The sequence below is a fragment of the Bos mutus genome, chromosome 3, assembly GCF_027580195.1.
Source record: "Bos mutus isolate GX-2022 chromosome 3, NWIPB_WYAK_1.1, whole genome shotgun sequence".
Lineage (NCBI taxonomy): Eukaryota > Metazoa > Chordata > Mammalia > Artiodactyla > Bovidae > Bos > Bos mutus.
In genome coordinates, this window is record NC_091619.1 from 49,105,000 (window position 1) to 49,129,951 (window position 24,952).

At 39.0% G+C, this 24,952-nt stretch overlaps 1 protein-coding gene and 1 long non-coding RNA gene across 2 annotated transcripts in view; one reads left to right on the forward strand and one right to left on the reverse strand.

Moving 5' to 3' along the window:
- Positions 1 to 24,842, forward strand: part of DIPK1A (divergent protein kinase domain 1A) — a 130,124-nt gene extending 105,282 nt beyond the window's left edge. The window contains exons 3-5 of the mRNA XM_005894680.2: positions 15,894 to 16,001; positions 21,672 to 21,848; positions 22,779 to 24,842. Coding sequence (XP_005894742.1) covers positions 15,894 to 16,001; positions 21,672 to 21,848; positions 22,779 to 23,591 — 1,098 coding nt within the window. The 3' untranslated portion in view covers positions 23,592 to 24,842. The remainder of the gene's footprint in view (positions 1 to 15,893; positions 16,002 to 21,671; positions 21,849 to 22,778) is intronic.
- LOC138987232 (uncharacterized) lies at positions 19,603 to 22,870 on the reverse strand. Its single transcript, XR_011463671.1, has 2 exons — positions 22,744 to 22,870; positions 19,603 to 20,488 (listed from the first exon to the last, which is right to left on the reverse strand). It is a non-coding gene; the product is annotated as an uncharacterized lncRNA (long non-coding RNA).
- Positions 24,843 to 24,952: the final 110 nt, after the last annotated feature.

Here is a 24,952-nt window from a genome sequence, read left to right on the forward strand (position 1 = left end):
TAAGGATTTTCAAAGTCTAATAGGATCCAAGGGCTTCAAAGCCAAAATACGTTGGATTAAATTTGAATGGGAGGAAAGAAGTGTCGATACCAAGTTTAAACTACTGTTTCTAGAAACTGTGCTGGGAATTTGTTGGTTTGGGTTTGGTTTGAATTTTTTTTTAATTATGATAAAATCCACATAATATTTACTGTCTTAACCATGTTTGCTTTTTAGTTTGTTACTACTTTTTGTCCTCACTTTATTGAGGTATAATTGACAAATAAAATTGTAAGATAGTTGAAAAGTATGTGGTAAAATAAAATCAAGTATGTGGTGATTTGACATACATATATACTATGAAAAGATCCCCCCCTCAAGTTAATTATCACATTCATTGCCTAACATATTTACTCTTTTGGTGTATGTGAGAACAATTAAGTTCTACTCTCTTAGCAGATTTAAATTATACAATAGAGTGTTACAGCTATACCTATAGTCACCATGTTATGTTAGAACCTTAGACTGTCTTCATTTTATAACTGAAAGTCTGTACTCTTTACTATCCTCTTCTTATTTCCCCACCCTCTCAGCCTTTGGCAACCACTTCCCCACTCTCTTGTTTCTATGATCTTTTCTTTTCTTTTTTTTCATATTTCACTTAAAAGTGATACCATCTAGTATTTGTGTTTCTCTCTGTGGCTTATTTCATGTAGCATAATATCCTGCAGGTTCATTCATGTTATTGCAAACGACGGGCTGAATAATATTTCATTGTATCTATTTACCACATTTTCTTAATCCATCCCTCTGTCCATGGACACTTAAGTCGTTTCTATAACCTTGGCTATTGTGAATAAGACTGCAGTGAATGTGGAAGTATAGCTGTCTCTTTGAAATAATGATTTTGTTTCCTTCGGATATATACCCAGATTTGATATTGCTGGATCACCAGGTAGTTCTATTTTTAATTTCTTGAGGAACTACCATACTGTTTTCCATAGTCCATGTTCACTGTTTTAAATGTACAGTTCAGTAGTGTTAGGTTTATTCACATTGTTTTGCATCCAGTCTCCGTAACTTTTTCATCTTGCAAAACTGAAACTCTATACCCCTTAAACGCCAGCTTTCCATTTTTCCCTCCTCCCAAGGCCCTGGTAGCTCAGCTAGTAAAGAATCTACCTGCAGTGCAGAAGACCATGGTTCGATCCCTGGGTTGGGAAGTTCCCCTGGAAAAGGGATAGGCTACCCACTCCAATGGGCTTCCCTGGTGGCTCAGACGATAAAGCATCTACCTGTAACACGGGAGACCCAGGTTCGCTCCCTGGGTTGGGAAGATCCCCTGGAGAAGGAAATGACAATCCACTCCAGTATTCCTGCCTGGAGAATTCCGGGGATTGAGGAGCCTGTTAGGCTACAGTCCACAGGGATGCAAAGAGTTGGACACGACTGAGCGACTTCACTTCACCCACTCCAATATTCTTGGGCTTCCCTGCTGGCTCAGACAGTAAAGAATCCGCGTACAACGAGAGAGACCTGGGTTTGATCTCTGGGTTGGGAAGATCCCCTGGAGAAGGGAATGGCAACCCATGCCCAGTATTCTTGCCTGGAGAATTCCATGAACAGAGGAGCCTGGTGGGCTACAGACCATGGGGTCACAAAGAGTCTGACGCAGCTGAGCTACTTTCACTTTCAAAGCCCCTAGCAACCACCTTTTCTACCTTCTGTTTCTGTGAGTTTGACTACAAAAGATCTCACGTAAGTGGAATAGCACAGTATAGTTACACTTGAACCACATGGATTTGAACTGCATGGGTTGACTTATGGTGGACTCTTTTCACTAAATACAGACTACAGTATTATATGACTTGCAGTTGGTTGAATCTGTGGATTAAGGACTATGGATACAGACAGCTGACTGTAAAGTTATACCCAGATTTTGTACTGGGGAGGGGATCACTGCCCTTAACCCCCGTGTTGCTCAAGGATCAGCTGTGTTTGTCTTTTTGTGACTGGCTTATTTCACTTAGCATAATATCTTGAAGGTTCATCCATGTTGTAGAATATGTCAGAATCTCCTTCCTTTTTAAGGCTGAATAATATTCCATTGTATGTATATAACACATTTTGTTTATCCATTCATCCATCCACCCACTCTTGGATTCTTGGGCTGCCTCCACCTTTTGGCAGGGAAATTGATTTAAACTCAACTAACCCAGGTTGGGCATGCACGCTTCCTTAGATTCTATTTTGAAAGATAATGGCAGCCACAGAAAATTTTGATGTAGGTGAGTATGAACTACTGCCACACAACCTCTTTACTATGTTATAATGAAAATGATTTCTACTATATACATAGGCATTTATTCAGCACATATTTATTTATAAGCAGTCATAAAACATTTCATATAATCAGTCTGTACCAGGTGGCTCAGTGATAAAGTAATCCTTCTGCCAAGCTGGAGACACAGGTTCAATCCCTGGCCTAGGAAGATACCCAAGAGGAGGAAAGGGCAACCCACTCCAGTATTCTTGCCTGGAGAATCCCATAGACAGCAGAGCCTAGTGGGCTGCAGTCCATGGGGTTGCCAAAGAGTTGGACACAACTTACAGACTAAACAGTAATAACAACAAACCCATTTAAGTTCTAACTCTGGCCTTTTAGTTGCTCAGTGAACTTTCATGAAAGATTTCAGAGGCAGGCTCCTGTTACCCTTATAATTAGCCTCGAGCAACTAGAAATTCTGAACCTGATTCTCAAAATGTTGTCTCTTTGATAAGCAGCAGCATTAGTATCACCTGGAGACTTGCTACAAATGTAAAACTGCAGCCCCACCTAAAACCTAATGATTCAGAAACTCTAAGAGTGCAGTCCAGCTGCCTGTTCTAACAAGATCTCCAGGTGAGCTGAAGCTCCCTAAAGGTTGAGAACTTAGCTCTAGGTACCTATCTAGACAAAGGTATGACTTCTACTGGTTCTTATAACATTCCCTCTCTGTGAAAGAGTAGGAATATCTTATATTTTAGCCAATGCACATCTCTCAATTTCACCAGTGATAGCTCATTTCTAACTTCACATGCCCCAAGTTTCACCTGTAAAACCCTAATTTGCTAATTAACGATATCTCAGAGATGGATCGATCTTTATCATACAGATAACAGAAGCCCTTACAGCCTCTGGAACATGGGCTTCCTTGCTCCCTCATTAGAACGCTAGTCAAGAGCCTGTGCGTTCCTGACTGGGGTATTGGAGGCGCCTGGACCATAAACAGGCCCACACAGCACACTGTGTGCTGCATGTAAAATACATTATAACATAAGGGAAGGCAGGAGTGGAGAGGGTTCGTGTGTGTGTGTGTGTGTGTGTGTGTGTGAAACGAGAGAGAAAGAAACTGAGAGTGATGAGCACTGTTAATGTCTGAGAGAAAGAAGTCAGGAGAGAGAAAGAATGAGAGGTTGATGATACGGTGAGAATGCAGAGAATGGTGAAGTTGCTTTAAAATAGCTGATGTAGGGAATGGGCAAGGGTGCTGACTAGAGACTCAAGAGAATTTTCAGGAATTAAGAACCCAACTATTGTGCTTCTTCCTAAGTAAGGAGAAATTGATAATTGTGTGAAATACATTTTTAGAATGTGGATCTTAGAAAATCATCTGAAACCTAGTGCTATACATCTGTTCATTGTTACCACCTCTTGTGGTACAGTTTCCATAGTTCATGAAGTTATTGTCAGCACAAATGGGTTTCATCAAATTTAGCTGAAGAGTGCCATCTTCTGGTACCATGAGGTATGTGCAAGCAAAAGGGGTGAATAGTAAAATCCTCATAGTTAAATAAAGCCTTTGATGTTTTCTGCTCAGTATTGTAAAGTTGAACATTCTCTGTAGTCTCTGTGTCTTTTTAGTTAGAAGATCAGATTACTGACAGTGATTATAGTTTGTGTGTATGGCTGAGCCTGAAAACAAGACAAAACGAAAAACAAAACAATATGTGGCCGACCATCCTTTTCATAAAAGCATGTGGGAAATTTGCTTTTAGTTTGTGATGGAAGCCACAAGTTGAAGAGCCTGTTCTTTGTGACTACTTCTTTGATGCAGGCTTGGCTTGGCGCCTTTGCTTAAAACAAGAATCTGATTCTTGTAGCTGAATGCCCGCTGAATGTCTTCACTGTTTCACAGTTTACTAATAAGATACTGGTTTGTTCCTTTTTTTTTTTCTTTAGTGTTTTAAACATTATGGGAAAGCATTCATTTTATCCTCAATGAGGTTTTAAAATCAAAAGCTCTATGTTTTTATGCTGGTTATTTAATAAGCATTTATTAGACACTTAAGCAATTCCAAACTGTGCTATGTGCTAGAGGGAAAGGGAAGTTCAGAGATGGCAAGGACCACATCTGTGTTCACATTGTATTAGGGAAGATAATGTGAACGTAAATGAAGTTAGATTTGGGAATGCAGGGAGAGAAAGAACAAGAATATAAGCTCAGGAAGGAAATAATACAGCCTTGGGATTGTTCAATGGAAGACAGGTGTGGTAGAAAGAACCACTTTAAATCTTGACCTGGGGTAGAGTTGCAGATAAAGTGTGCCTCAGAATGCAGGAGCCAAAGATTAGTTAAAGCAGGTAGCTATCCTTGTCCTACTCTAGGAGTTGTTCATAACAGAGTGCCCTATTTCTAGATAAAAAAACCAGAATACTCTTAATCTATTCATCTATCCAGTAAGAACTTTTTATATGCATTTGATTATATGCAAAGTTCCAAGGAAACAAATATGAAAGTTGTGTCCTCGCTTTGAGTTGCTGTGTAAAAGGAATGAGCACTTAGCAGGAGCACTGGGGATGGGCATGCGACCCCATCACTATTAAACATGCTCTAAATGTTGCCCTCCAAGATAAGTAATCCTGGTTCTTTTACTTGGGTGGTTAAAAGCACAGGCTCTGGAGGCAGACTGTCTGGGTTTGGACCAGCCCCACCACTAATGTGCTCTGCAAGTTTCTTTTTTTCCTTTTGTAATTTTCTAAAAATGTATATATTCAAACAAAATCATCAATTTTTTGGTATAAAATCTGTAATAGTCTCTGTTTTTAATGTCTGCAGAATATGTGGTGATATCCCCTCTTTCATGCCTGGTATTTTTTTATGCCTTCTTTTTCTTCATCAGATTTGTTTCTGCAAGTTTCTTAACCTTCTTGTGACCTCTCTTGCTTCAGTTTCTTTACCAGTAAAATGGAAATAATGATAATACCTCTTTCATAGGGTGGTTGTGAGGATCGAAGAGAAATATAACATGAAAAGTTCTTAGAACAATGTTGACCTATAGAAAACAATACAACAAACACCTGTGTACTTCCTACCTAGATAGCAGACCTTTGCCATAGTTGCTTCATTTGTATAGATTTTAAAAATAATTTTATTTAACTATGTATGGCTGTGCTGGGTCTTCGCTGCTGCGTGGGCTTTTCTCTAGTTGTGGCGGGGGGCTGCTCGCTGCAGTGGCTTCTCTTGTTGCGGAGCACGGGCTCTAGGGCCCTCGGGCTCAGTAGTTCCAACTCCCGGGGCCTAGAGCACAGCCTCAACTGCTGTGGTGCGTGGGCTTAGTTGTTCTACAGCATGTGGGATCTTCCTGGACCAGGGATGGAACCCATGTCTCCTGCATTGGCAGGTGGATTCTTTACCACTGAGCCATCAGGGAAGCCCTATTTTTTAGAGATCTTCAGAATTTTATTTATTCATTTGTTTTTGGTTGTGCTGTGTCTTTGTTGCAGTGTGCAGGCTTCTAATTGCGATTGGCTTATCTTGTTATGGCAGGCCCAGTTGCCGCTCAGACAGTAAAGAATCTGCCCGCAGTGTGGGAGACCTGGGTTCAATCCCTGGGTTGAGAAGATCCCCTGGAGAAGAGAATGGCAGCCCACTCCAGTATTCTTGCCTGGAGAATCTCATGGACAGGGGAGCCTGGTGGGCTATAGTCCGTGGGGTTGCAAAGAGTTGGACACAACTGAGTAATTAACTTTCTCTTGTGGAGCACAGGCTCTAGAGTGCAAGGGCTTCAGTAGTTGGGCATTTAGAGATAAGCTTTATAGTCTCTGCGATCTAAAATCCTTAGAAACCTTAAACTATACCTGCAAAATCACTACAGATGGTGACTGCAGCCATGAAATTAAAAGACGCTTACGCCTTGGAAGGAAAGTTATGACCAACCTAGATAGCATATTCAAAAGCAGAGACATTACTTTGCCAACAAAGGTTCGTCTAGTCAAGGCTATGATTTTTCCTGTGGTCATGTATGGATGTGAGAGTTGGACTGTGAAGAAGGCTGAGCACCGAAGAATTGATGCTTTGAACTGTGGTGTTGGAGAAGACTCTTGAGAGTCCCTTGGACTGCAAGGAGATCCAACCAGTCCATTCTAAGGAGATCAGCCCTGGGATTTCTTTGGAAGGAATGATGCTGAGGCTGAAACTCCAGTACTTTGGGCCGCCTCATGCGAAGAGTTGACTCATTGGAAAAGACTCTGATTCTGGGAGGGATTGGGGGCAGGAGGAGAAGGGGACGACAGAGGATGAGATGGCTGGATGGCATCACTGACTCGATGGACGTGAGTCTGAGTGAACTCCGGGAGTTGGTGATGGACAGGGAGGCCTGGTGTGCTGCGATTCATGGGGTCGAAAAGAGTCGGACACGACTGAGCGACTGATCTAATCTGATACCTGCAGAAGGTTTCACTCCTGAGTCATACCCAAGAACTCCCACCACCTTTCCCTCAGTGAAAAAAATATGCCAATGAAATTCCTGGCCATCTGATACCAAACAGATGGTTCTGCATTTCCTCAAAATCGCCAGAGGTTGACCTGGATGAGAAAGTATTGAGCATCTCCCCATGGAGTTCCCCACAGACTGCTTCTCCTATGAAGATGAAACCTAATATTCTTGGTTACAACCTGGTCTAAAGGAGAAAGGAGGCATGGTGAAGGGCTCACCCAAGAGCTTCTGCTAGTGATAGCTGAAGAGCAACAGATTCTAGGTGTTTGTATTCAACTCTACATGTGAGCAGGACTCTCATCTCTATTAGGGCTATCCTTATTCTCAGAGCAAATAGGTCTGCTGAGCCTGTGCTAGCCTTTCCAAGTATTGAGTAATTACCAAAACCCACTATGCTTTGGCTGTTTCTTTGGGATCATGAAAAATTTATGCCCCCAGGGACTTCCCTGGGGGTCCAGTGGTTAAGAGTTCTCATGCTTCCAATGCAGGGGGCACAGGTCCAGTCCCTGGTTGGGAACTAGACCGTACATGCTGAGCAGCATGGTAAAAAAAAAAATTATGTCTCCAGAATGAAAGGTTCAAGAAATTATCCTCAGCCACAATCCCATACAACAGGAAACCCAGTCACTGCAAACCTCTAATAGGTTGCCTTATCCCAAGAGCTAGAAGTGGGCAAGACTGAGACTAAGAGAACCAGACAGACAGGAGAAATTCTGGGAATGAGCAAACAAAAGGTAATTGCAGAAACCAGGAAAGAGCAAGAAGGTCTAAAGTAGGCATTAGGAGATAAAGATCAGAGGAATTCTCTCAGTTACAGGAACATACTTCCCTGGTGACTCAGACGGTAAAGCATCTGCCTCCAATGTGGGAGACTCTGGTTTGATTCCTGGGTTGGGAAGATCCCCTGGAGAAGGAAATGGCAATCCACTCCAGCACTCTTGCCTGGAAAATCCCACGGACAGAGGAGCCTAATAGGCTACAGTCCATGGGGTCGCAAAGAGTTGGACACGACTGAGCGACTTCACTTTCAGCCATAGTCTTTTCTTTATTTTATATTGGTTAATGCATTCTTTCTGCATTCTTTAGATTTTTTAATTCATTTGTTCTGTGTTGTTTATTAATGTAATTAAGACTGCATAGAGCTTTGCCACGGAGAAGGCGATGGCACCCCACTCCAGTACTCTTGCCTGGAAAGTCCCAGGGACGGGGGAGCCTGGTGGGCTGCTGTCTATGGAGTCCCACAGAGTCGGACACGACTAAAGTGACTTAGCAGCAGCAGCTGCAACAGAGTTTTGCCAAGAGAATGCACTGGTCGTAGCAAACACTCTCTTCCAACAACACAAGAGAAGACTCTACACATGGATATCACGAGATGTTCAGTACCAAAATCAGATTGATTATATTCTTTGCAGCTGAAGATGGAGAAGCTCTATACAGTCTGCAAAAACAAGACCGGGAACTGACTGTAATTCAGACCATGAACTCCTTATTGCCAAATTCAGACATAAATTGAAGAAAGTAGGGAAAACCACTAGACCATTTGACCTAAATCAAATCACTTATGATTATATGATACAAGTGACAAATAGATTCAAGGGATTAGATTTGATAGACAGAGTGCCTGAAGAACTATGGACGGAGGTTCATGACATTGTACAGGAGGCAGTGATCAAGACCATTCCCGAGAGAAAGAAAAGCAAAAAGGCAAAATGGTTGTCTGAGGAGGCCTTACAAATACTATGAAAAAAAGAGAAGCAGAAGGCAAAGGAGAAAAGGAAATATATACCCATTTGAATACAGAGTTCCAAAGTATTGCAAGGAGAGATAAGAAAGCCTTCCTCAGTGATCAGTGCAAAGACATAAAGGACAACAATGGAAATGAGGAAGACTAGAGCTCTCTTCAAGAAAATTAGATACCAAGGGAACTCTTGCAAAGATGGGCACAATAAAGGACAGAAATGATAATGGACCTAACAGAAGCAGAAGATATTAAGAAGAGGTGACAAGAATACACAGAGGAACTGTACAAAAAAGATCTTCACGACCCAGATAATCACAGTGGTGTGATTGTATCCACGATGGTGGAATATCACTACAAACAAAGCTAGTGGAGGTGATGGAATTCCAGTTGAGCTATTTCAAATCCTAAAAGATGATGCTGTTAAAGGGCTGCACTCAATATGCCAGCACATTTGGAAAACTCAGCAGTGGCCACAGGACTGGAAAAGGTCAGTTTTCATTCCAATCCCTAAGAAAGGCAATGCCAAAGAGTGCTCAAACTACCACACAATTGCACTCATCTCACACGCTAGCAAAGTAATGCTCAAATTCTCCACGTCAGGCTCCAACAGTATGTGAACCATGAACTTCCAGAGGTTCAAGCTGCATTTAGAAAAGGCAGAGGAACCAGAGATCAAATTGCCAACATCTGATGGATCATTGAAAAAGCAAGAGAGTTCCAGAAAAACATCTATTTCTGCTTTATTGACTATGCCAAAGCCTTTGACTGTGTGGATCACAACAAACTGTGGAAAATTCTTCAATACCAGACTACCTGACCTGCCTCCTGAGAAATCTGTGTGCAGGTCAAGAAGCAACAGTTAGAACTGGACATGGAACAACAGACTGGTTCCAAATTGGGAAAGGAGTATGTCAAGGCTGTATATTGTCACCCTGCTTATTTAAGTTATATACAGGGTACATCATGATAAATGCCGGGCTGGAAGAAGCACAAGCTGGAATCAAGATTGCCAGGAAAAATATCAATAACCTCAGATATGTGAATGACCACACTTAAGGCAGAAAGCAAAGAACTAACGAGTCTCTTGATGAAAGTGAAAGAGGAGAGTGAAAAGTTTCTCAACATTCAGAAAACTAAGATCATGGCATCTGGTCCCATCACTTCATGGCAAATAGATGGGGAAACAATGGAAACAGTGGCAGACTTTATTTTGGGGGGCTCCAAAATCACTGTAGATGATTACTGCAGCCATGAAATTAAAAGACACTTGCTCCTTGGAAGAAAATCTATGACCAACCTAGACAGCATATTAAAAAGCAAAGACATTACTTTGCCAACAAAGGTCCATCTAGTCATGGCTATGGTTTTTCCAGTGTTCATGTATGGATGTGAGAGTTGGACTATAAAGAAAGCTGAGTGCCGAAGAATTGATGCTTTTGAATTGTGGTGTTGGAGAAGACTCTTGAGAGTCCCTTGGACTGCAAGGAGATCCAACCAGTCCACCCTAAAGGAAATCAGTCCTGAATATTCATTGGGAGGACTGATGTTGAAGCTGAAACTCCAATACTTTGGCCACCTGATGTGAAGAACTGACTCATTTGAAAATGCCCTGATACTTGGAAAGATTGAAGGCAGGAGGAGAAGGGGACGACAGAGGATGAGATGGTTGGACGGCATCACCGACTCAATGGACATGAGTTTTTGTAAACACTGGGAGTTGATGATGGACAGGGAGGCCTGGCGGCTGCAGTCCATGAGATTGCAAAGAGTCAGACATGACTGAGTGACTGAACTGATTGAACTGAAGACTGCATTCTTCTCTGAATCATTTTTTCAATTTTATCATTGGTTTTAGCTATAGTTTCTGATATTTTTAAAAATGCATTATTATGATTTCCCAGATGCTTAAAATTTCAATTTAGGCTTTCTCTTTGACTCAAGAATTAAAAGAATATTTCAAATTTTCCAGGTAGATTTTTTTGTTAATTTCAAATTTCTTATCATATTGTGACGGGAGAATACTGCTTTCTGCTGTGTCTATTTAGTGGAATGTGTAGAGCTTTTGATCTAATTCGTAGATGTTCCATGGGCATTTGAAAAAGTCTGTTCTCAGGGCAATTAGATGCACCTAGATTATTGAGTTCTTTTGTGTCTTTTTTTGTAAACTTTTTCCATCTGTCATGGACAGATAAGAAAAGTGAAATAGGGACTTCTAATGGTTTTCTCTTTATTTCTTTTTCTATTTCTTATAGATTTCATGTAATTAATTTTAACGTTACTTGGTTTACTTTATAGAAATTCAGGAAGGGGGAGGACTGTGAGGGAGAGGATATATGTATACGTATAGCTGATTCACTTCACTGCACAGCAGAGACTAACAACATAGTAAATCAGTTGTATACTCCAATTAAAGTATTTACACTCCAGTTAAAGTATTAGTATTGTAATATCATCGTGGATTATATGTTTTAACATTCTAAAGTTTCTAACATTTTCTTTTTTGCTTTATTTAACACTCCCTCACGTAAAGAGGGGGATTCAACCTTATCTGGTATAAGATTGTAGCTTAACTTTTTTCTTTGTGTTTGGCTGGTATACCTATATCGTCTTTTATTTTTCAACTTTTTTGATATTGTCTATTTTCTAAAGATACTTTTCTTGCAATAGGTAAGTTTATCCCATTGACCTTTATAGGTATGTCTTAGTTCTGTAACACATTTTATGACCTACTTTTTGTTTTTAAGGATTGGTTTGTATCTTTCTCCAGAGGGTATATATTTGTTTTATGCTTTTGTTCCTTTTGATAATTTAGGAAGGTTTGTATTCTGATTTTAGCTCTTCTATTGGTTAGCCTTATACTATAACTTTTAAAAATATATTTTATTCTCTATTGCTTTAGGCCACATCTATTTATTCCCCACTACAAGCAGTGACAAAATTATTATACCTCTATCCATCCCATCTCCTTTACTCTACCTCATTTTAATGAATACATTATTATTATTAGTTCTTCAAATTATCATCTCTATACTTTTGAATATACTCTGTCTCTATTATTTGATTTATAAGAAATAAATAATGTCTTTTGACCTAGGATATTAAAGATAAGGAAATCAACATCCTTTTGCAACCTCTCATCTTCTTACATCTCCCCTTCTTGGTTTTGTTAATTCTATTACTTTTACTGGTATAGTTTATAATATTAACATTCTGAACAATATAGAGTAGTGATTAAGAGAATGAGCTCTGGAACCAGACTGCTTAGGTTGAAATCTTGGCTTTTATGATTTTGTAGCTTGAGTATAGCAATAGGTTCTACCTCACAGGGCTGTTGTCATAAAAAAAATGTGGCACTGGAACAGTGCCTGATACATGGTAAGCATCTAGTAACTACGCAATACTGTTTTAACAGTTATTATGAAATAGATTTTCAGGGTTGTTTTCATCCCAGTCCTACATCTCAACTGGCTTCCATGCGCAGTTTCTGTGTTCATCTCTTGGTTGCCTCAAATTCATTCTCTAATAGTTCTTCAAGAGATGCTAATGGGAATTATATCTTCTGATCCTTAACATATTCAAAAACATTTGATGCCTTTTACTTGAAAGAAAGTTTGGCTATGGAAAATAAGAAGAGTTATTATTGAGCACTTATTAAAATCACAGGTGATCCATCCTCATTAAATGATTATAGCTCATAATAGTGCTATAAGTCAAGCAGTATTTACATCTCCTTTTACAGAAGAGAAAATTAGGACACAAGCAGGTCACACTTCTTTCTCAAACTTTGCTGGCACTGCACTACCTTTGAAGATGGCTGTTGAGAAATCCGAGTCCAATCTGATTTATTTTCCCTTAAAAATGTCTTGATCTTTTGCCTGCTTGCTCAAAGGATTATTTATTTTTCAAGTCCAGTAAAATTCAATGGGATATGTCACAGGGATCATTCTGTGTCCATTTCCTTGGGACACTGTGAGTCCTTTCAATCTGTACATTAAAGACTTCTTTCACGTATATGAAGTTCTGTTGAATTCTACCTTGATTATTTTTTTCTTTTCCATGTATTCTGTTCTTCCATATATGGATATGCTGGATATCCTTTGTCTTCTATATCTATAATTTTATCTCAAATTCTTTTAGTTCTTTTTAAATTTCTATCTTATTTTGCTCACTTTTCTCAACCTAGCCCTCATAAGTCTTCCTGTGTTGTTGTTTTTGTCTTCCTACGCTTTTACCCATTCACACTATGTCTTTAACTTCTGTGATTTTTTTTTTCCTTTTCTTCCTTTCTGAGTCCTGTTTGCTTCATTTAAATTCAGTTCTTTTGTCTCATCATTATGTCTCCTGCTTTGAAGTCTTAAACTATTTCATTAAGTCTTTTGAATTGATAGCAGTATGTTTGCTGTGCTTCACGGCAATATTCTTCTGGAAAAAAATTTTTGTTTGAGATGTCCTCTTCCTATTCCTTTCTTCCTTTTCCTCATAGATTTGCTGTATAGATCTCCAGCTTGTTTTGAGTATTACTCATTAACTGAATGAAAGGAGTTCTTCAACCCGCTATTTGCAGGAAGCAACTGGGGCAGTGAAATGAGCGAGTGGTGAAATTCCTGTGGCCCAGAATTTGTGTGTATGTGTGCGCGTGAAGAGAAAAAGAAAAGATGAGACAGAGAGACAGAGATACACAGATTGCTTTAGCCTATCTCTCTCCTCAGCAACTACAGAGTTGCTCATAATATAGTCTCTCCCAACCCTTATTTTATTTACAGATTGCCTCCAACATAGATAAGATTTTTAAGGATTTTATTAATCAGTGCTGCCTTGCCCTGGTGGCTCAGTGGTAAAGAATTTGCCTGCCAATGCAGGAGACGTGGGTTTGATCCCTGGGTCAGGAAGATCCCCTGGAGAAGGAAATGGCAACCCACTCCAGTATTCTTGCCTGGGAAATTCCATGGGCAGAGGAGCCTGGAAGGCTGCTGCTGCTGCTGCTAAGTCACTTCAGTCATGTCCAACTCTGTGTGACCCCATAGACGGTAGCCCATCAGGCTCCCCCATCCCTGGGATTCTCAAGGCAAGAACACTGGAGTGGGTTGCCATTTCCTTCTCCAATGCATGAAAGTGAAAGTGAAAGGGAAGTCGCTCAGTCGTGTCCGACCCTCAGCGACCCCATGGACTGCAGCCTTCCAGGCTCCTCCGTCCATGGGATTTTCCAGGCAGGCTGCAGGGTTGCAAAGAGTAGGACATGACTGAGCACACACACACACTGCCTTGCCCTGCTACTTCATGATGCCAAATAGAGTCCTGGGAAGTTCTCACAGCTTGTGCCCCCTAAACTTTCATTGCAAACCAGAGAGATGGGTCTGTCCCTCAGGTATACCACGTAGTCAGTGCTCTCCCAGCTTTGAGAAGTGAGGTCACAGCAGGTATTTCATCTCAGCATCCTTCTGTACTCTGCTGTAATTTTTACTGTATTTGGCAGGTCATCCTCATTTATTGTGCCTTAGGGTTACATTCGGAGAAGGCAGTGGCACCCCACTCCAGTACTCTTGCCTGGAAAGTCCCAGGGACAGAGGAGCCTGGTGGGCTGCAGTCCATGGGGTCTCGAAGAGTTGGACACAACTGAGCGACTTCCCTTTCACTTTTCACTTTCATGCATTGGAGAAGGAAATGGCAACCCACTCCAGTGTTCTTGCCTGGAGAATCCCAGGGACGGTGGAGCCTGGTGGGCTGCCATCTATGGGGTCACACAGAGTCGGACACAACTGAAGCGACTTAGCAGCAGCAGGGTTACATTGGCATCTTATCTTATCAAAGGATTTGGTTTCTTTTTTTTTTGGTCGCAACACATGGCTTGTAGAGTCAGTTCTTTGACCAGGGATTGAACCCAGGCCTTTGACAGTGAGAGCAGAGTCCTAACCACTGGATGACCAGGGAATTCCCATCTTTTTTTTTTTTCCTTGTCTTGGGGCAATATCAAGGAGACAGACAAGATGACAGAAGTGCCTTGTTATTTTAAAAATATTTTGGTATTTTAAACTTATTTTTAATTCATTTTAAAATAGAGCCATTTTAAAAAATAGACTGCCCATCTTCTCATAAGCAGTAGATACCATACTACCTCAGGCCATGCTAAGTGGGAAAAAATGACTTCAAAGTTCTGTGCATGCCCTAGTCACAATAAGATCTCTCATAGTTATATAACTAGTAAGGAGCAGAGCTTGGATTCAAATCCAAGTCTGTCCATATCCAAAGCCTGAATTATTTTTATCATAGAACTTTCTCTTAAAGAATGTAAATATTTCTTTATGGTATCTTTAATATGTTTCTTCTTTTTTAATTTTAATTTTATTGGCATACAGTTGGTTTACAATATTGTGTTAGTTTCAAGTGTACAGCAGAGTGATTCAGTTCCACGTATACATATATTCATTCTTTTAGTTCTTTTCTCTTAGAGGGTATCACAGAATACTGAATAGAGTTCACTGTGCTATATAGTATTCCTTGTTGATTATCTATCTTATATATAGTAGTGTGTGTATGTTCAGTTCATCATTCTGATTTATCCCTCCCTCTCATTTCCCGTTTGGTAACCATAAGTTTGTTTTTGATACCTGTAAGACTGTTTCTGTTTTGTAAATAAGTTCAGTTGTATCATTTCTTTTTGATTCCACATGTAAATGATACCATATAGTATTTGTCTTTCTCTGACTTAATGCACTTAGTATGATAGTCTCTAGGTCCATCCATGTTGCTGCAAATGGTATTATTTCATTGTTTTTATGGCTGAGTAATACTCCACTGTATGTGTGCCACGTCTGCTTTATCCTTTCCTTTGTCAATAGACATTTAGGTTGTTTTCATGTCTCGGCTGCTGTGAATAGTGCTGTGGTGAACACTGGGGTGTATGTATCTTCTTGGATTATGGTTTTCTCCTGATATCTGCCCAGGAGTGGGATTGCTGGATCATATGGTAGCTCTATGTCAGTTTTTTAAAGAACCTCCATACTGTTCTCTATTGTGATTATACCAGTTTACATTCCCACCAACAGTGTGGGAGGGTTTCCTTTCCTCCACACTCTTTCCAGTATTTATTGTTTGTTACTTTTGGATGATGGCCATTCTCCATGGTGTGAGGTGATACCTCTTTGCAGTTTTGATTTGCATTTCTCTGATAATTAGTGATGTTGAGCATCTTTTCATGTACTTTCGGCCATCTCTCTGCCTTCTTTGAAGAAACGTCTATTGTGATCTTCTGCCCATTTTTTCTTTGGGTTGTTTTTATTTTGACATAAAGCTGCATGAGCTGTTTGTATATTTTGGAGATTAATCCTTTGTTGATTGCTTCATTTGCAAATATTTCAATGTGGTTCTCCTTGTGAACATTTTCCTATTAACTACTTTTTTATTTCCTGGTTTTTAGTGTGACAAATACAAGACCGGAGTTATTGATGGGCCTGCATGTAATAGCCTTTGTGTCACAGAAACTCTTTACTTTGGAAAATGCTTATCCACCAAGCCCAACAATCAGGTATGGACATTGTGAATTAACATTCCAGATTTATGGTGCTATCTGATTTTACCTTAAACTACTTATTAAAAGAACTGTTGAACTGGAACTTTAGGATATTTAAATAATTCAATTGTATAAGTGTTGACTCACTCATCCAACAGGTATTTATTAATCCCCTAGTCCAAGCATATTCCATACACTATTTTAGATGTTAGGAAAACAGGGGTGATTAAGACAGATAAGATTATTTCCCTATGGGTCTCACATTATCCCAGAGGGATAAGGAACATAAACAGTTGACAGATAAGTAAATAAGTAAAGTAATTACAGAATGTGGTGTTTTGTATAGGATATACACAAGGTGAGTTGATGAAATATACTCATTCCTTTTATAGAAATTTAAAGTAGGTTTCAAGTCTATAATACTAGCTATGCTTAAGAAGTTTTCTGAAATAAAGTCCAGTATTTGAGTATCTGCTGTTTGCTAAGTACTGCTTAAGGCATTGGGAGAGACCATGGGGAACAAGACAGACAAAACCTCTGGCCTCATATGCCTTATGTTTCATGTGAAAGAAGACAGGTGATAAAGAGTCAATAAAGAAATAAGGTCATTTCATGGATTCCCTGGTGGTACAGTAGATAAGAATCCGCCTGCCATTGCAGGGGACACAGGTTCAATCTCTGGTCCAGGAAGATTCCACATGCCACGGAGCAACGAAGCCCACGCGCCACAACAACTGAGCCCTTGAGCCTAAACTACTGAGCCCGCGTGCTGTAACTGCTGAAGCTTATGCACCTAGAGCCTGTGCTGTGCAACACAAGAGGCCATCAAAAGGAAAAGCCCATGCACCACAACTAAGAGTAGCCCCACTCACTGCAACTAGAGAAAGCCCATGCACGTCAGTGAGGACCCAGCACAACCAATAAATAAATAAAACAGAACATTAAAAAAAATAAGATCGTTCCAGACAGTGATAAGGGCTGTGAAGAAAATAAAATGAGGTCATGGCTTAGAGGGTAGTCTGTGAGGGAAGAGGGATCTACTGTAGGTAGGAAATTAGGGAAGGTCAGCCGAACGGGACCTCTTGGCTGAGACTTGAATGATGTGAAGGAATGAACTGTATGAAGATCATTGAGAGTACACTCCGGGCAAAACCAGTAGCAAGTGAAGGAGGTCATGAAACAGGAATGATGGTAATAGGTTCAAAAAACAGAGAGAAGACCAGCATAGATGGGATATAGAGACTGAGGCAGTAGGTGGTAAAGATCAGGTTGGAGAAGCAGGCCAGCTCATAAGAAGCCTAGCAGACAATGAAAAGGGCTTTGGACTTTAATCTGATTGAATTAGAGGGTTTGAAGCAGAGGAGAGAGTAATAGTATTACTAATTAATATGGTCATATTTGTTTTTTACAAATAAATAACAACAGTATAAGCAGCAGTAGACTGCCTGGGTTCACATGCTAGCTTTGCCTCCATCGTATTCCCTTCAGCATACTGCTTCACTTCTCTCTGCTTCAGTTCATCTATCAGTGAAGTCAGGGTAATAATAGTATCTACTGCATAGGGTTGTTATAGGGAGTAAGATAATCAAGTAAACTAACAGATCATAGCATAACGTAAAGCACCATATATTGTTAGACTGTTAAATAGTTAGATAGTTAATAATGACTAATTCTGGGAATTAGGGAAATGGATGTTGAACTTTTCATGTTTCTGTGTAATTTGACTTTAAAAAAGACTATATTTATAGCTATAAACACATATTAAGAGATAAGATCTCAAATAAACAACTGAACTTTACATTGTAAGGAATTATAGAATAAACTAAATCTAAACCTTGCTGAAGGAAGGAAATAATACAGATTACAGTAGAGATCAAGGAAATAGAAAAACGATAAAATCAGTGAAAACAAAAGTTGATCATTTGAAAAGGTCAACAAATCTGACAAACTTTTAGTTAGATGGACTAAGAAACAATGAGAGAAGACTCAAATTATGAAAATCAGAAATGAAGCAGAGACATTACTGTCAGTTGTACATAGATAAAAAGGATTATGTGAGAATACAGTGAACAGTTGTACAGCAACAAGTTGGATAATCTAGATGAAATGGGCAGATTCTTCCTAGAAACACAAAACCTACTAAGAAATAGAAAATCTACATAGACTAACAGGGAGATCGAATCAGTAATCAAGCCCCCAACAAGAAAGGCCCTGGATGTATGGGTTTCTCTCATGAATTCTGCTGCTGCTAAGTCGCTTCAGTGTCTGACTCTGTGCGACCCCGTAGACGGCAGCCCATCAGGCTCCTCCGTCCCTGGGATTTTCCAGACAAGAGTACTGGAGTGGGGTACCATTGCCTTCTCCCTCATGAATTCTAATAAACATTTAGAAAACTAACACCAATCCTTCTTAACTTTTGATGGCTCAACAATGAAAATTGATCAATGTAATAATACATGACATTAACATAACAAAGGGGGAAAAGGAACACCACAATTAATGCAGAAAAAGCATTTGACAAAACTCAAGATAAAAACACTCAACAAACTAGGAATAAAAGGCAATTATTTCAACATAGTAAAAACCCTGTGTGAAAAACCTACAGCCAACATCATGCTCAGTGGTGAAAGACTGAAAACTTTTCCCCTAAGATCGAGAAAAAGGCAAGGATGCCTAGTTTCACCAATTCTATTCAATATAGTACTGGAAATTTTGGCAAGATCAGTTAAAGAGATAAAAGGCATATAAATTCGAAAGGAAAAAGTAAAATTATCTCTTGATAGGTGATATGATCTTATTTGTAGAAAAACCTAAAAATTTCACAAGATTATTAGAGCTAATAAATGAATTCAAAGTCCACCCACAAAAATCTGTTGCATTTCTATACAGTAACAATGAGGACAGATATATAGACTAAAGGAATATAATAGCCCAGGAATAAACCCTCACATATAGAGTCATATAATTTTTGACAAGGGTGCTAAGACCATTCAATAGGGAAAGAACTCTTTTTTAACAAATAGTACTGGGAAATCTGGATATACACATGCAAAAGAATGAAGTTGGACCCTTACCTAACACCACAGGCAAAATTCAAGTCAAAATAGACCAAAGATCTAAAGATAAAATTAAAACTATGAAACTCTTACATGAAAACATTAGGTAAAAGCTTTGTGACATTGGGTTTGGCAATGATTTCTTCCACAGGCAACAAAAGAAAAAATAAATTGTACTTTATAAGAATTTTTAAACTTTGTGCATCAAAGATCTATATCAGTAGAGTAAAAAAGAAACAGAATGGGAGACAGTATTTGCAAATCATATATCTGATAGGGGATTAATATCCAGAATATATAGAGGGCTCCTAAAACTCCACAACAATAGCAACAAGAAACCCAGCTGTATTAAAAAAATCGGCAGGAACTTCCCTGGTCCAGTGGTTAAGAATCCTCCTTCATGCAGGGGACGTGGCTTTGATCCCTGTTCAGGGAACTAAGATCCCACAGGTCTCAGAGCAAATAAGCCCATGCGCCACAGCTAGAGAGCCATGTGCCAGAACTGAAGAAAGCCCACCCATGCACTGCTAGGAAGACCCATAGCAGCCAAAATTAAAAAAAAAAAATTCCATATATATGCGTTAGTATACTGTATTGGTGCTTTTCCTTCTGGCTTACTTCACTCTGTATAATAGGCTCCAGTTTCATCCACCTCATTAGAACTGATTCAAATGAATTCTTTTTAATGGCTGAGTAATACTCCATTGTGTATATGTACCATAGCTTTCTTATCCATTCATCTGCTGATGGACATCTAGGTTGCTTCCATGTCCTGTGGCAGATTCATTTTGATATTTGGCAAAACTAATACAATTATGTAAAGTTTAAAAAAAATAAAATAAAATTAAATAAATAAATAAGAAAAATAAATAAATAAAAATTAAAAAAAAAAAAGGTCAAAGAATTTGAATAGACATTTCTCAAAAAATGGTATACATATATCCAATAAGTACATGAAAAGATGCTCAGCATCACTGATTATAGGAAAATGCAAATCAAAACCACACTGAGGGAAATTCCCTGGCTGGCCAGTGGTTAGGACTCTGTGCTGTCACTGCCGGGGCCTGGGTCAATCCCTGGTTGGGGAACTAAGATCCCACATGCCATGTGGAATGGCCAAAAAGAAAAAGATACCACCTCACACCCATCAGCGGAGAAGGCAATGGCACCACACTCCAGTACTCTTGCCTGGAAAATCCCATGGACGGAGGAGCCTGGTAGGTTGCAGTCCATGGGGTTGCTAAGAGTCGGACACAACTGAGCGACTTCACTGTCACTTTTCAGTTTCATGCATTGGAGAAGGAAATGGCAACCTACTCCAGTGTTCTTGCCTGGAGAATCCCAGGGATGGCAGAGCCTGGTGGGCTGCCGTCTATGGGGTCACACAGCGTCTGACACGACTGAAGCGACTGAGCAGCAGCAGCAGCACACCCATCAGAATGGCTACTGTTAAAAAAAAAAAGGAAAAAAAACAGGTGTTGGCAATAATGTAAAAAAAAAAACTAGAACCCACTATTGGTGGGAATTTAAAATAGTATAGCCACTGAAGAAAACAGGTTGGCAGTTCCTGAAAACATTAGAAGTAACGTGACCTTATGATTCAGTAATTCCACTTCTGGGTATATATGTAAAAGAATTGAAATCAGGATCTCAAAGATATATGTGTAGATCCATATTCATAATTATTCACAATAGCTAAAACATGGAAGCAACTCAAGTGTCCATTGATGTATGAATGGAAACACAAAATGTGGGATATTCCTACAGTATAGTTTTAATTCAGCATTAAAAAAGATGGAAATTCTGATACTTGCTACAATTTGGTAAACCTTGAGGACATTATAAGCTTGTTAGAAAAGAACACTTACATAAGATACTCAGAGTGAGTAGTATAAATCAGAGACAGACAGTAGACTGGTGCATGGCAGGGCTGAGGAAGGGGGCAAACAGGGAGTTGTTTAATGGATAGTTTCAATTTTAGAAAATGAAGAGTTCTGGAGACAGATGATGGTGATTATACCACAAGTTCATGAAATCTAATACCACAGAACTGTATTGTTAAACATGGTTAAGATGATAAATGTTCTATTTTCTATATTTTAGCATGATTTAAAAACTGGAAAACAATAAAATTGATCATGGTAAAAAAATATATATTTATATATATATAAATATATATATATTTAGGTATGTAATATTTTTAATTAGGAAAATTAAGGGAAAAAAGCTTTGAAGTATGATTTCAGATTTGCAACTCAAAAAGCCAGCTCAGTGTCGATGTTTTGTTGCTCGTTTGTTTTTTTGAGATGTTGGTGGTTTAGTCTCTAAGTCGTGTCCAAATCTTATGGCCCCATGGACTGTGGCCCACCAGGCTCCTCTGTCCATGGGATTATCCTGGCAAGAATACTGGAGTGGATTGCATTTCTTTCTTCAGGGGACCTTCCTGTCTCAGGGATCAAACCCGTGTCTCCTGCATGGAAGGCAGTCTCCTGCATTGCAGGTGAATTCTTTACCGCTGAGCCACCAGGAAAACCCCGTTTTTAAGAGGAGGGGGACACTAAAAATATCATGTAGATTAGATGAGGGTTTTCTACTCTGCCTAAAGCATAATTTGTCATTCTTTTCACAGATGTATTTAGGGATTTGGGATAATCTACCAGGTGTTGTGAAGTGTCAAATGGAACAAGCACTTCATCTTGATTTTGGTACAGAATTGGAACCAAGAAAAGAAATAGTGCTATTTGATAAGCCAACTAGGGGAACTACTGTCCAGAAATTCAAAGAAATGGTCTACAGTCTCTTTAAAGTAAGTATATGCATTCACATGTTGCTGGTATGACATGGTTCTCTTCTAGAAGCTGGCAGGATTTCGTTGTAAGCCATAAAAATGTTGCTATTCTTTGACCTATATCAAGGACTCTATCTTGAGAAAATAATTCAAAGAAAAGAAAAAAAAAAAAAGGAGGGTGTTTACTTTAACATTACTTATTATAGCTAAAAATGTCCAGATGTGAGAGTAGAGTTCATTAAGTAGATGGGCTGCTCTATAGCTTCACATTATAACCGGTACACCATTTTCAAAAAGGTGAAATAAAATTAGGCCGATTTTTTTTTTTAAGAATTAATACAAATATTAAAAGATGAAAATAATTAACACTTCTGGAAAGAATATGTTTTCTCATTTTCATTGCACTCATATATTTTCACTCAAAATCTTTTCTTTGGACAGTTTATACTTTTAGACTGTTTTGTGCCAGGGAACATTTGTAGGGAAATGCTTTTTAGCCTTTACTATTGGAACAATATACTTGAATGAAATGTAAAAACAATTACAAAATAAGAGATAGTAATCTGTAGTTGACCTTTATAACTTTGGATATGGGCAAATCACGCTGCAATTTTGCAAGTGTATGGACAAGGCAAAGAATAATTAAATTAATGGCTTGGTTAACTATCTACAGGGTTTAAGGAGATTATGGGAGTTAGGGTGGTCATTTCTTAACAGACAAATATACTTAGCAAAATGGGTTTTACTGCAAGTACCTAAAGCATAGTTTTGACTTGACAAATATTATAAATACCTGGGAATGTCCTTAATCTCCTATGGGTATTCAGTAGCAAGGTTATTACTTAGCAGGTTAATCATTCCCATAGAGGAAGTTAGTTATGTATGTTACACTTGGGATACTCATTTTTCATACCTTCTATGTAATTAGCCAAGTTCTTATCTTTACAGGCAAAGTTGGGTGACCAAGGGAACCTCTCTGAACTGGTTAACCTCATCTTGACAGTAGCTGATGGAGACAAAGATGGCCAGGTTTCCTTGGGGGAAGCGAAGTCAGCATGGGCACTTCTTCAATTGAATGAATTTCTTCTCATGGTGATACTTCAAGATAAAGAACATACCCCCAAATTAATGGGATTCTGTGGTGATCTCTATGTGATGGAAAGCGTCGAATATACCTCTCTTTATGGAATAAGCCTTCCATGGGTCATTGAACTTTTTATACCATCTGGGTTCAGAAGAAGCATGGATCAGTTGTTCACACCATCATGGCCTAGAAAGGCTAAAATAGCCATAGGACTTCTAGAATTTGTGGAAGATGTTTTCCATGGCCCATATGGAAACTTCCTCATGTGTGATACTAGTGCCAAAAACCTAGGATATAATGATAAATATGACTTGAAAATGGTGGACATGAGAAAAATTGTGCCAGAGACAAACCTGAAAGAACTTATAAAGGATCGTCACTGTGAGTCTGACTTGGACTGTGTCTATGGCACGGACTGTCGAACTAGCTGTGATCAGAGTACAATGAAGTGTACTTCAGAAGTGATACAACCAAACTTGGCAAAAGCCTGTCAGTTACTCAAAGACTACCTACTGCGTGGTGCTCCAAGTGAAATTCGTGAGGAATTAGAAAAACAGCTGTATTCTTGTATTGCTCTCAAAGTCACAGCAAATCAAATGGAAATGGAACATTCTTTGATACTAAATAATCTAAAAACATTACTGTGGAAGAAAATTTCCTACACAAATGACTCTTAGTTCATTTGGACGTTGTAACCATTTTAAGAAAACTTAGCACTTCAAAAGAAAACTATTCATCATTTTTTCTACATGGCTTGATTCAAACCCTTGCGTTAACTCCTTTCCCCAATCCTAAGGAAGCCATCATCTTAAAATACATGTTGATTGCTGAAGGCAGGAGTTACAGGATCAAAAGGTCCAAAAAATTTATTCCTGTCCTTTTAGAAACTCTTGGTACACTTCCTAGTACATCTACCGTGTAACTATTTTGACTAATGACTTAAAAAATAATGCTGTGAAAAGCCTCATTCCATAAACATCAACAGTGAAGAGTATTTTGTAGATTTGTTAGCCAAATATCAGTGCTGGAAATTGTGTCTGCATTGAAGCTGCTATTTAAAAAACAAAATTTATAAATTTACTAATGTCTTAGCATGGTAAAGTTTGCACATTAACAGGAATTAAGACTGCAAAGCAGGTAAATTAAAATTACTCCTTTATAAACAGGTGTTGGGTTAATAGCATGGTTTCTTGTATTATACACTTAATCCATTTATATATCAAATTTTACGTGGCTTCAGAATGTTGAGTGGCCCTTCCCCACTTGAAACCCATCAGGAAGATTCTTTCTGGCAATATGTAACTAACTAACTGCCAATTTCAGAGGCTGAATATGGATGAGCTTTCATCATCCTAGATTTAAAGCATCTGTATCTTAGTAACCAGCCACTGGTCCTTCAAAAGGTGCATCTTTAGGCCATAGACCCAACAGTTCCACATATCTTGAATCTAAGCTGTTCAGAGTGGGACTCTGAAATCATACAACTTCCTATTAATAACTGTTTTCAAACATTCCCTATTGGCCAAAGGGCTGTTTCTTAAGAGGCATGTAAATTTACCCATCTAACACTTTGTCGTGTAAATCTGACATACAAGCGTTGATATGTGCTCTTTTGTTTATTCAGATCTGGCATGTGCCTTTCAACTCTATAAAATGAAACATCTCGTGTGAGAAAGACCCAGTGTTTTCTGCTCAAAGCTTTCACCTGGTTAAAATGAATATGTTAAAATTATATGACCTTCATGGGACAGCTTCCTCTGAAAAATTAAAGCCAGGAATTAATTAGCATCAGTTTTTCTTACTTTAAAATTGTAAACTTTGAAGGTACTTTTTCTTCCCACTTATCATCTGGTTACAATAAATGAATTGAAGAAATACTTATAATGGAAGGTTTGTCTGTTGCTTGCCAGACTTGAATTAACTCCTGTCAGGAAGAACTGATGCCCAGGCAGCAGATATGAACCTTCAGACAATATGTAAGCTCTCAGAAAAGCTATACTTCTTTCTGGAAGGAAAATACTGGCTATGTCAGGTGCTT